This window comes from Protopterus annectens, chromosome 6.part1 (genome assembly GCF_019279795.1).
Source record: "Protopterus annectens isolate FY-2018-M chromosome 6.part1, PAN1.0, whole genome shotgun sequence".
Taxonomy (NCBI): domain Eukaryota; kingdom Metazoa; phylum Chordata; order Ceratodontiformes; family Protopteridae; genus Protopterus; species Protopterus annectens.
In genome coordinates, this window is record NC_056738.1 from 25,697,201 (window position 1) to 25,710,751 (window position 13,551).

A 13,551-nucleotide genomic window follows, 5' to 3' on the forward strand; every position below is an offset into this window, starting at 1 on the left:
ATGCTGGTAGAGCGCCTCTGATGCCTTATTCTTTGCTTTTGTAATTCCTTTCTCAGCCTCTCTGTTAGCCAATCAATATTCCTTCCTAGCCTAGTCTGTCTTTTCTGTCTCCCACTTTTTCCTGCACTCCTCCTTTCTTTTGATGACTTCCTGGACTTCTGCATTCCACCACATAATGTACATTATTTCCATACCTGGTTTGGCTGTGTATCTGTTCTTTAGTCCTCACACATGCTGCTTTGAGGCACTGCTATTCTTCTTCAACTCCATCTATTTCCTCCTCTTCTTGAAGTGCTAGAGCCCTGAGTAATTCCCTAAACTTTTGTGTTTCTCTCCAGTCAATCTCCAGGTCTTCAGCCTTTGTTCTGATTCTACCCCGTGCCCTTTTCTTACTAGGAAGAAGTCTACCTGAGTTGCATGTTGGCCACTATTGTATGTGATCTTGTGACTCTCTCTCTCTCTCTCACTTTCTAAACCATGTGTTGGCTACTATCAAGCCATTTGCCAGGCAGAAGTCAAGAATGGTCTCTACTTCTTATTTCCTGTTGTCCCAGCCATGTGGAGCTGGGCAGTACTCATATCATGTTCTGACTGTCCCAACATGAGCCTTCAGGTCACCCATTACTAGCACCAATTCATATTGTCCTGCAATTTCTGTCTGAAAGCACCCTTTTCCTCACTGTCACAACACTGCTGTGGGGCATAGGCTGAAATTATGAATACTGCCCTATCATTAGGCTGGAGTCTGATTGCCATGAATTTGTCACTAATTCTGATTACACCCTCCACTGCCTTCTGAGGGCTTCCCTTCACCAGAGTTCCCACAGTATTTCTAACTTGACCTCCTCTTGAGTAGTAGATTCTGGATTCTGAGCCAAGTGGCTTTGCTGCCACCCTTCCATCTTGTCTCATGGATACATAGGATGTCCAGCCTCCTCCTTATTATCTCATCTACTTACAAGCTCCATCCTGTCACTGAACCTACACTGAGTGTAGCAATTCGTAGTTCATGTTTGGCAGGTTGATTGGTTTTTACATCCAGCTTTCACTCACCACAGCTATCCTCAACCCAGTTATCACCGTCAAATACCCATGCCCTTTTGGTGACATTAGTCAATATGACCGAATCACCTAGAGCAGTATTTTACACCGTCGAGTGGTTAGCCCTGCCATGGCGTGCATCAGTTGGTCTATACAACTCTTCCCCCTATAGGGTACCACAAAGAGTATGTGCTATTGCTCACAGCTCCATTCTTTGGTGAGAATGGGAAGAAAACACTCAGCATGTTTTTCAGAGGTGGGAGGGAGAACATGCAAACTCCAAACTGGCATTAGCCGCAGGTCAGGATTGAACATTTAACCTTCATGACAGAGCCAAACTCTACAGGAACTTGCACTTTCAGTGCTACATCCTTACTGTCTGCTGCTGCAGCACATAAAGTGACTTGTATTTCTTTGAGTGAAGATTTATCATGAGTGTATAGTGCAAGCTGAAGAGAACTCTAAAAGAAAATGTATTTCTTAAGACATAAATCACAAGCACCCTCCAGTTTCTGTGCTTATTAATGCTTCCTCTAGCATTTGTTTAATTCTATTGGTGCACCTTGTTTATTTGCGACAAGTATAATTTTGCATAATATTTTAAATCAGCTCAGTAGAATAGTATACCTAACCAGTTAGCAAAAATGTTAAACATTAAAAGAGCCAGTATGTGTAATTCAGTTAAGATGCTGCTGTATGTTTTTAACTGTGAGCAGAAACAAATGTGGAGATTCTCTAAAATAACAACTAATACTTTCTTAAAACCAATGACAATTCAATTAGCCCATCACCTTATTACTTACTTTTGATTCTAAGATTTACTGAGAAGATATGTCTTATAATAGTTTATAATTCACAGAAATACCTTTTTGGGTGCACATGCAGGCTCTGTTTTTTCAAACTCTGCAATTTGCTCCAACAGCTCTCTGCAAAAAGAACAGCAAATTATCAGTCAAAAAGCCTCAATAAAGCAACCATTTACTCTTGCAAAAAACAATAGCAAAAAGGTGCACTTTTTATGCTTCTGTACTAAAAGATTTCAAGCTGAAATAGGCACAATTAGCTGTGCATCTGCAACCAATATTATGTGATCAGGTACAATAATTACTTTTATGGAAAATAATTTGTCTCATGCGCATCAAAAATATCAGATGATATGATGTGTCTGTGCTGCTAATTTAACACATTATAAAATGCTTAACCCATTGCATAATCAGATAACTTGTTATTCAAAAAAAAGAAGAAATCACAATTGCCTTTAAGTTTGACACTTTTACAATGCAAATCAACTTAAATCTTTAACATGCCATTTCTGCATACCACTAAAAGTAAATTAATGAAGAATTCCTTTACATGGTAATGTATCTGCACTAGTATGCTAGTATGCTCTGACACAATAGTCTGCTTAACAAGAAGTAATTCAAAACTTAAGGAATCTGTCCAAAAAGCGATCCTGCTGTTAACAGAAACAGCTCAGAGAAGAATGTGTTTGTTAAATTACCATCTATCACAGCATGACTGAAAGGATCTTAAGTTATAAGATGAAAATAATAACACAGAAAGTAGTATTTGCAGCAGGCAGGCGTGATTATGCTTGCTGAAAAAAGGAAAAGAGTGCACTGCCATGTCAGCACTGAAGTAATAAAAAGTATAAAGAAATATGTTGCAGAGTCCTTCGATGAAAGTAGCATGTATTTTTAAGCTTCTGTTCAGCTGGAGTACAGACTCAAAGAAATACAAAAAAAAATCTGACTGCTTAATCTCATTTCTTTTTCTAAGTAATTTCTTTATTAATTTAACATATTTACAATATACACAGAAAAGAAGAAATTCAACATCACATGCTGTTATACAATGTTAAGAATACACTGAATCATCAAGGTAATCTTATACAATTGACACATTAAGAGTCTTGGTGTTTCAATAGCAACATTTCAAGGCTATCCCAACCTCTAAAAGTAGTAGTATGATTTAAAGATCTTGTTCTGATTGCTTCTTTTTCAGTTTTACATAGAACTGTTGATAAATTCAGAAATTCTTTGAATGTAGGAACTGAATTCAATTTCTTGTAATAACTTTTCTAGCTACTGCACTGAGACTCCAGAACAGTTTTTGATGTTTCGCTTTTACAGAGAAAGGAAATGCAACATTTGTTAATATTATTGATCTAGTTAAAGAGCAATTATCAGACCATAACCCCTTAAAAACATACTTATCCCTTCCCAATATAAATTTAATTTTTTACAATTTGTAAACTTGTATGTCTAATCAGCTTTCACATCTTTACCACATCTCCAACAGACTAAAGAGGTCATTTTAATAAACTTAGATTCTAGAGGGAAAATCAAACATTCTTTTATATATTTCCACATAAAAAACTTTCCAGTTTAAACCTGAAGAATTTTGACTAGCTGATTTAAGTAACATAGTTTTATTCTTATCATCTATCGAGTCACTCAATCCACTACTACCTCAAAGGTTCCAGAATTTTGCTTCAAATTATTATTATTTATAATTAACTTATATGACTTGGACAAGTTTCCTTTGTAGGTCAATTTACTCTCAATGACAGCATTCATATATTCATATAATGAGGGAATAGTGTTCTATTCCTCTTCACTCATCCTATCTACAAATTGATTTAATTTATTACTGATGAATAATATTAACTGGTTAACAGATTCATCCAATTTATAATCTTTCATTAAATATTCTGGTGACTTAGCTTTTCCTTTTTCAAAGCAATCACATCATAATACTAATCCATTCCTTTAGAGTAAGTTCATTGTAACATTGTTCCGAGTTTCCTTAAACCTAGAGGTGTGTGCAAAGGAAAAGCACAAAAAATTCTATTTTTATATTAATGGAGTTTTAAAAACATATTTCTTAACTGTTTTAAGAACTGATTTCATATATGCAGATTCTAAAGACTGAAATTAATTTCTTTCTAAGCTAAATTTTATTAACCAGATGAAAGGACTGTTACATATTTCTAATGTATCATATTTGATAAACTCATAAGCATTTAGTAAAATGTAAAATAGAGGTTTGGAGGGTGGCCTAATGGCTAAGGTGTTTGCCTTATAAACCCAGGGTGCAGGGTTTGAATCTCACAAGAGATAACTGGCTAGGCTTACAATGGCTCACAAGGGCAGTTAGCCTAATACTAATCTATGAACCTAATCTATGAACTAATCTATGAAAAATCTGCTCCTGAATGGTTTCCACTGACTAGTGTAAGCTGAGTCCATCCGGAGTATAATAAAGTTAAAATGTGCAGCAGCTGAATAAGATTCTACATATGGGAAGCTAATACTACCATATCCTCATAATCTTATATGATTTCTATAAGCAATTCTCAGCTTTTTAGGATACCACAAGAATGAAGTTAACATTTTTTCCATTTTCTTTAACATTTTTTAATTAGGTATTAAAGCTATTGAATTCAATATGTATATAATCTTGGGTAATATAATCATTTTAATAAGTACTAACCTATCTTTGAAAGTAAAAAAACATTCATTCTATTTTTTAATAAGAAGAAACACTTCTTCACTTATTTTTTTAATTATTAATAAATCTTACTCACATCTTGATAGATTTTATTCCTTAATATTTTAGTTATTTTCCTTCCCTGTTATTTAAACTTACTATCTAGTAATTGATATAACACTAAAGTTTCAGATTTATTAATGAATTTCAACAGCGATACTTCTTGAAACTTTTTTAATTTCCTCATCTATTTCTTCAGTTGACTAATTCAAATCTCCTATAGTTAGTAAAATATCATCTGCAAAAAGCTGTATTTTAGATTGACAACCTTATTAATTGAGAATCCATCAAATTATTTCAGTGCTTCTCATATTATTAGCGAAAAGTTTGATAACGTATGCAAATAGTACAGGGGACATGGGACACCCTTGCTTTGTGTCTTTCTTTAAAGTGAATCCTTGAGAAATACAGGATCCAATTTTAACATATGCTTTGGAGTCTCTATACAGCTTTTTAATAACCCAATAAATTGCTCTGAAAATACAAAAACTTCTAAAGTTTTAGACAGATAGTTCCAATCTACAGAATCTAAAGATCTCTTGATATCTAAGCTAATTAGGGACAATTTCTTGTTCATTCTTTTTGCTGAATCTAAGATAGTTACTACTCTTTTTATATTATCATGCATTTATCTATTGACTATAAATCCTATTTGATCTTTACTAATTTATCTACTATATCTCTTAATTTTGTAGCAAAGATGGAAGTAAATATTTTAGAGTCTGCATTTGATAAAGAAATTGGTCTTTATGAAGAAACTAACTTATCATCTTTTCCTTGTTCAAGTATGGGTGAGATTACAGAAAATTTCCATGAGGAAGGAATTATTTTGTAACTCTGAATTATCCTGAAAATGTCACTAAGTAATTCTAAAATTTTTAGCAGAAGCAGACTATATAATTACATACTTAAACCATCTAATCCTGGAGCCTTACAATTTTTCTTTGTTTAAAGCTTATTAACTTCTATTAGGGTAATAGACTTATTCAACAGAGATATGTGTTGGTCATTAAGTTTATTAGTAAAATTTTTCTTTAAATACTCATTAATATTATAATAATCAGGATTATTTTTTCTTTATTAAGATCCTCATGGAAAGTTTGCAAATATTAAGCATGTCCTCTATGTCTGAAGTAAGCTTATTAGTGTGAGGATTTTGGATATTATTGATTTGTGCTTTTTTGCTTAACATCTTACTTCTATTAGCTAATCTATGTAGATATTTTGTAGTCATTACATAACTACACACTAACTTTTTCTAATGCTATCTTGACCTTGTGCATTAAAACAGTTAGTTATGTACTTACCATAACGATAGATGTATGTGGTCCATCTCGCCTACATTCATTACTGACGGGCTCGGAGCCGAGAATCGGCTCCGACTTGGCCGATAGTTACTAGCACGAAGTCTCTAATTGGCTGGGCTAACCCGGTATCCCAAGATGCACCACACCCAAACCCCAGATCTTGTTTGCCAACCATATAACAGTGTTACATACACAACCTCACAGAAAATAACACAAGCAAGAAGAGAGAAAAATAACATCCTCAGAAGGGTCTAAGAATGTAATTTCCTCCAAGTCCACCAGGAAGGGGGAAAGTGGGTGGATACGCAAGAATGCAGGCAAGATGGACCACATACATCTATCGTTATGGTAAGTACATAACTAATTGATGTAATGTGGTCCTATCTCGCCTACATTCATTACTGATGGGACAGCGTCCCTAGCACCTATATCCTCACAGAAAAATACTCCTGAGCACCGTGGAACCAAAGGAAGCCCGGCCTCTAGACGCCACGTCCAACTTGTAATGAGAAATAAAGGTGTGTGGAGAGGTCCAGGTGGCCGCAGCACAGATGTCATCCAAAGAGAGCCTAGCATGATAAGCTACTGAGGCAGCCATAGCCTTGGTAGGATGAGCCTTAACCGGGAAAGGTAAAACTCTGCCTGCTGATTCATAAATAAAAGAAATACAGTCTGTAATCCACCTAGCAATAGTACTCTTAGTCACAGGGCTACCCTTCTTGTTCTCTGAAAAGGACACAAACAATTGATCCGATTTCCTGTGGAGTTTCATCCTATGCAAATAAAATCTTAGCTGTCTACGTACATCCAGCTGGTTTAATTTGAATGCCACTTTGTTTGAAAATTTTGGAAAGAAAACTGGCAACTCAATGGATTGATGAAGACAAAAGATGGAAGATACCTTAGGAAGGAAGGAAGGGTTGAGTCTCAAGGAAACCCTATCCTTATGGAAGATCAAATAGAGGCTTTTAATGGAAAGGGCTTGAAGCTCCGATACCCTCCTGGCCGAAGTAATGGCAACCAGAAAATCTGTCTTCCAAGACAAATATTTTAATTCACAAGTGGCAGCCGGCTCAAAGGGAGCAGAAGTTATGGTTCGAAGCACCAAGTTTAAATCCCATGGCAAGACTGGTTGTGCTACTGGGGGATGAAGTAACCAGTCTCCTTTCAGGAAGGCTTTACAAAGTTTATGGCCCATAAGGGAAGGCTCATATGAAACGTGGAAATTAGAGATGGCCGCCAGCTGTACCTTAATGGTAGAGGGAGCAGAACCCTGTCTGAAGAGCATAGCCAAAAAATCTAAGACCGCAGACAGAGGGGCTGTGAAGGGGTCTAGATTATGTGCTTGAGCCCAAATATCAAATCTCCTCCATTTGCTAGAGTATATTTTTCTAGTGGATGACTTGTGGGAGGAAGACAGGATATGTACCACCTCAGGCGAAAAAGAGTGTAGTCTGACTAAGGATGGAAGTGGAGAAGCCAAGCTGTCAACCTGAGGGTTCGTAGTGATGGATGGAACTGCCCCGACAGATGAATCAATAGGTCTGCAGCTGGGTCCAGAGTCCAAGGGCCGTCCACTGTGTACTTCTGAAGAAAAGGAAACCAAACTTGATGGGGCCAGTGTGGTGCAATTAGAATCATCTTGCTTCCCAAAGAAGTTGCCTTCTGAATCACTCTTGACAACAGAGGAAACGGAGGAAAGGCATAAAGCAGACCAGGGGGCCAATCGTGGACTAGAGCATCCCTGGGTGACTCCCCCTGAGGGGGGATCAGAGTGAAGTACCTGCTGCACTTGGCATTGAGGGGACTGGCAAACAGATCGCAGCAAGGTTGACCCCACCTGGAGAAGATCTGAGTTGCAACTCAGTCATTCAGGGACCACTTGTGAGGCATCAGAATAGCTCTGCTTAGCCTGTCTGCTATCACATTGGACTTCCCCGGAATGTGCGTTGCCACTAGAAAACGCTGGGAAGACACCACCCAGTTCCACACTCTCATGGCCTCTCTGCAGAGGGGATAGGACTTGGTTCCTCCCTGCTTGTTCAGGTACCACATGACTGACATGCTGTCGGAAAGAATAGCAATCTTTCCCTTGGGAAGAGAGATCTGAAGTGCTTGCAATGCTAGTAGCACTGCCCTCATCTCTAGGACACTGATGTGCAAGTGTACCTCATGGTCCTGCCACGTGCCTTGGACCATTCTGCCCAGATAATGCCCCCCCCACCCTATATGGGAAGCTTCCATGGTCACTGTGGCGGTAGGAGACAGGGGGGTCAGGGGGCTCCCTTTGTCCAGATTGGGTGAATGAAGCCACCAATGTAGGTCCTGTCAGCATTATTCCGTGATAAGAATCGGATGAGACAGAGGAAATTCCTGAAAGGACCACTGGACCGACAGAAGCCACTGGAGGATCTGCATATGTAGCCTGGCTAGCGGTACTAGCATGATGGTAGCCGCCATTGATCCTAGCAGTTGAAGAACAAGTCTGGCCTGGACTTTCTTGAGGGGTTGTAAGGCCAAAACTTGAGCCTGTAGCACTTTTATTCTTTCTGCTGGAAGAAAAGCCCTCATTTGGACGGAGTCTAGCTCTGCACCGATAAATGCAACATGCTGTGATGGCCGCAAGACAGATTTTTCCCAGTTGAAGGTAATCCCTAGGTATTGGCCCAATGTGATGGTAGCCTTCATTGCTTGAACGAGCAGATGCCTGGTGGGAGCAGTGAGAAGCCAGTCGTCCAGATATGGAAACACCTGGAATCCCTGACATCTCAGGTGAGCTGTCACCACTGCTAAACATTTGGTAAACACCCTGGGGGCTGTGTTAAGACCAAAGGGCAGGGCACGAAACCGGAAATGACTGGCTCCCAGCTGGAAGCATAGGTGACTCTTGGATGCCTTGTTTATCTTGATGTGGTAGTAGCCATCCTTGAGGTCGATGGAGCACATCCATACTCCTTTTTCCAATAAGGGAAAAATGGACTGAAGAGTGACCATTCGGAACTTGGACTTCAGGACAAAGCGGTTTAAATGGCTGAGATCCAGGATGGGTCTCAGGTCCCCTGTTCTTTTCGGCACCAAAAATAATCTTGAGTAAGTTCCTGATCCGATCTGGTCTGAGGGGACTGGTTGGATGACTCCTTTTTCCAGCAGCTTTGAGACCTCTAGCACTGCTTGATCCCTTTGACTGGGTGGAACATCTGGGATTTTCTTGGATGAGGAAGGGAACGTGATAAAGGGAATGGTGTAACCTCTGGTAATTATTCGGAGCATCCATCGATCCTGAGTGATGCTTTCCCAGGCTTGAGGGTGCCTCAAAAAATGGCCCCCGACCGGTTCCGGAGTAGCAGTCGGGCAGTCCCTCAGGGACATTGGTAGGAGGATCCACAAAAGGATTCACGGTCTCCTGAGTTGCGGGGACCTCCCCCGCCCCTAGGGCGATGCCTTCCAGAGTAATTCCCCCCTCCTCTGCCCCTGGAGGGGGGGTCACCATGATTGGCAGGGAAAGACTTCCGAGACTTCCTGAACCACATCTTCCCTCCCCTCTGTGCCTTGGGATAAGGCCTAGAGGGAAGCGAAAAATGGGCCCCTATGGCAGACAAAGTCTTACCCTCCTGCTCACATCTGGTGGGAGTGTCTTTCACTTTGGGTCCAAAGAGTGAGGACCCATCGAAGGGAGCGTCTGTGAAGGAAGACTTGAAGGCCTCTGCAAAGTGACACAGGCGCATCCAGGCTTGCCTCCTGAGAGCTACGCCTGAGCTAGCTGCCCTACCCGCCCCCTCGGCCGCATAGGATATGAGCCTCATGGACGAGCTGACAATAGAGGAAAGGGTAGACAACTGGGCATTGACAGTCTGATTCACCACCTCAGGCAAGTTATCTGATAGGGTATCTCCCAATTCTTTGAGGAGATCCCTTTGGAGCAGAGTAAAGTGACAAAGGTAGTTCAACGACCGCAGGGTAAAGGTCGTTGAAGACAGGGTACACTTCCCATACTGATCCATACTCCTGGACTCCTTGTTAGGAGGATGAACAGAAGCAGAAGCCTCTGCAACTTCTTGCTGAGTGGCAGACGCCACCACCATGGCATCTACAGGAACTCTTTTAGTTAAGAACTCTTTTCCTGGGGGTGCAGACAAAAACTTGTTTGGGTGGCTGGGTACCGGTTCCATGGAGTCTTGGTGTTCCCACACCCTTTGACAAATAAGGTCCAACAGTTCGTCGAAGGGAGGAGACACCCAGGAGGAGGAAGGTCGGGCTCCGAAGGCCTTGAGGAAGACCGACTCCTCCTCAGAGGGGGTTTTGGAAGGCCAATCGCCTCTCTGCTTCAAAATCTCCAGGATGTCAGAGAATGAGACATCATTGGAGGACGATTTAGGGGACCCCTCTGTGTCATCGAGGTTGGTATCTGAGGTGACTGACTCGTCCGGGGAATCTATGTGCTTCCTCTTGCACAATTTTTTTCTGGGAGGCTCCTCAGGCAAGGACTCTGAAGGGCCCTCAGAAAGCTGGGGACCATGCATGGGGGTATCCTCAGGCCTTGGCGCCCCGCTGTCCACTGATAGGGGGGCATCAGAGGCTCTAGCCAGGGTGTCCTGGGAAGGAGTGGCTGACTTGAGTGATGTCACTGAGGACCTGGCCAGTGTGCTCCTCATGGCCTCGAAGGCGGGTCCACCAGAATCCGAGGACCAACCCATCTCCAAAACCATAATCGGAGTTGGGGTTCCCCTAGCCGATGCACCAAGAGGGAGACTTGGAGCTGAGGTTTGGAGTCCCGATGTATCCCCCTCGGGTCCAACCGAGGAACCAGAAGATGGAACCGAGAAGGTTGGAGCCAAGGTCGAAACCGAAAGGCCCAACGGGGGTATTGGGGATGACCCAAGGACCTCACTCGAGGCAGTGCACTCCGGCTCCGATGACACAGAGGTGCTCGGAGGAGGAATGATCGGAACTGACAAGAGGGCAGGCTCCGGAGCCGACATGGTTGGAGCCGAAAATAATTTAGTCAACACCGGCGACTGGAGGACCCTCTGTACCACCCTATCCACATCTGAATCAGACAACCTGGAAGACTTGGAGGACACAGAAGGGGGTCGAGAAATCTTTTCCAAAGGATCCAGCATAAGACTAGGAGAATGGCTCCGAATCGGCTCCAGGAGAATTGGAACCGATGTCGGCTCCAGTACCACGGAAACCTCCTGCGGCGCCGACACCAATGGAGCCGAGGGAGTCGACTCCGACACCGAAATACTGTCCTGCGGCTCCGAGGCCAATGGAGCCGAGGAAGGTGAAACTGTCTTCAATCTCTTCTCCGATGGCGCCGAAGAACTAGACGGAGCTGGAGACCTCTTTTTTGATTTAGGCTTAGATTTTCCACTAGGGGAAGAAGATTCCAAAGTTTCTTCAAAGGCAGGTTTTACAAGGCCCTTGAGAATCAATTTGTTTTTTCTCTCTTGTAAGACTCTGGAACTAAAAGAGTGACACACGCTACATGATTCTTGCAAATGTAAGGCGCCCAAACAATACACGCAGATGGCATGGCCATCCGTCAAAGACATCTTTTAAGAGCATTTGGTGCACTTCTTGAAACCAGAAGGTTTATGCTCCTTCTGGTCCTTATCCGACATAGTAAACACAGCCAACACACAAACACAAGAGAAGGGCAGGCAGGGAGAAAAGGGACTCTAACTTAAACGCCCTAACACACAAACAAAGGTAACAGAGACAGGAGAGAGCAAGGCCCTCTAATTTAAACGGGCCTAGCCCGTCAAACACAAGGATACCACAAAACTATAACTAGTCTAAACCACAATATATAGCACTCACACACAAAATATACACAACGTAGCTATGAAAATAGCTTTTGGTCTGAAAGTTAAACAGAAGAAAACTATGAAAATAGTTTAAATAGGGTACTTAGCCACAGCCAAGCTCGAGACCACGTCCTAACTCAATGAGCAGCAAATGAGATCTGGGGTTTAGGCGTGGTGCATCTTGGGATACCGGGTTAGCCCAACCAATTAGAGACTTCGTGCTAGTAACTATCGGCCGAGTCGGAGCCCGTCAGTAATGAATGTAGGCGAGATAGGACCACATTACATCTTTGATATTTTGTCACTAATTTTAATTACTTCAGTATTATCTAATTTCTTTGTCTGCTGTTCAAACCTTGCTGTGTGTATTTCATCTTGCATTGCTAACAACTCTTTATCCCACTATTTCATTTTATTACTAGCTCATCTTCCCATTCTAACTTTAATATGCATTTTTAAGGAGTCCCATAGTATGACTTTACTAACCTGACCATTATCATCCAAAAATAAAAAAAATCTTGATTTTTTTTTAAGATAACTCTTAAATTCTTTTAATTTCATCATATAAACTGAGATTCTATAAAAATCTGAAATTTCCTTATATCATTTAATAGTTAGTGTATTATGATCAGATAAAGGACAAACAATAGTTTTAAAACAATCCACTTTATTAAGTAAATCTGTAGATGCATAATCCTATCAGTTCTAGTTTGAGTACCATATGCATAAGAATAATGAGTGAGGAACAATGACTTATCATCTGCTTTAACTATTAAATCAACTACATTTATTATTACTAATCCATCTGTTTAGTGCTTTAGCTGATGCCAGAATTGTAGCTTTCTTCTGTTCACTTGTATTTTCTATACTAAATATACAATTAAAAAATCCCCTGCAAGAATTAAACTACCCTTCCAATAACATTGTAGTAAGTTTAACTGATCTTTAGCCACTCGTGCATTTATTCCAAGCATGCAGTAAAAATTAGCTAGTGTACAGAGTCTGCCATTATATTTAATTATTACAAGTGTATACATTATTTTGTGATCATTAATGTATTCTATGACCTTAGGCATTACAGTAGATTTTTTTCAAAGTGTACAATCCCTCTCCTGTTTTTGTTAAAAGAAGCAGATGATAACATTTCAAAACCCAAGTTACTTAAATATTGTAATATTTTTCTATCAAGTGAGTCTCTTGCAAGAATGCATCTACTCTATTTAATTTTAGATATCTCATTAATGATTTCCTTCTGTTGTCATTATGTAATCCATTAACATTAATAGATAATAGATTAAAACTATCTATATTGTGTATTTAAAAAGATTTATTTTTAAAAGATGGTATGACATATTTACCCACCATATTAATTTAATTTTAGACAAGATTCTGATGCATTCTTCCAACACTTGCTTAACATTCCCCATTTTTTGAATTCTTCCTTTCTACAAACTAAACTACTCAAACACATAAATAAGAAAAACAGGTCTACAACTGTAACTGCATATATTATTAATAAAACACAACTTACCATGAATACCAAAGTTCCTAGTTTGCCTATCAAGTAGACAAACTACTATACCATCTCTACCTACCAATGCATAAAAAAATCATCAAAAAACTAGGCAAAAGCTACCATGACTTACCAATAATTAATATCTCATTTCTTTTTCTAAATTACAATTTACAACTAAAATTCATTCATAATTAATTATTCTTTAACAAATTATATATTTGCTTACTAAAACAAATTGCTTGAATTAACATTAGGTCACTATAAGAAAAGAAAGATTTTTCTTAGTTCTAAATTATTTTTCTCTGGAGGTATGAAGGAGGAAAGA

General features: G+C 40.2%; 1 protein-coding gene across 1 annotated transcript in view; it reads right to left on the minus strand.

Moving 5' to 3' along the window:
- Positions 1-1,331: 1,331 nt before the first annotated feature.
- LOC122805247 (leucine zipper transcription factor-like protein 1) overlaps positions 1,332-13,551 on the minus strand; it is an 894,296-nt gene continuing 882,076 nt past the window's right edge. Inside the window, exons 4-5 of the mRNA XM_044075337.1 lie at positions 1,907-1,967; positions 1,332-1,502 (exon numbers count right to left, since the gene is read on the minus strand). Coding sequence (XP_043931272.1) covers positions 1,332-1,502; positions 1,907-1,967 — 232 coding nt within the window. The remainder of the gene's footprint in view (positions 1,503-1,906; positions 1,968-13,551) is intronic.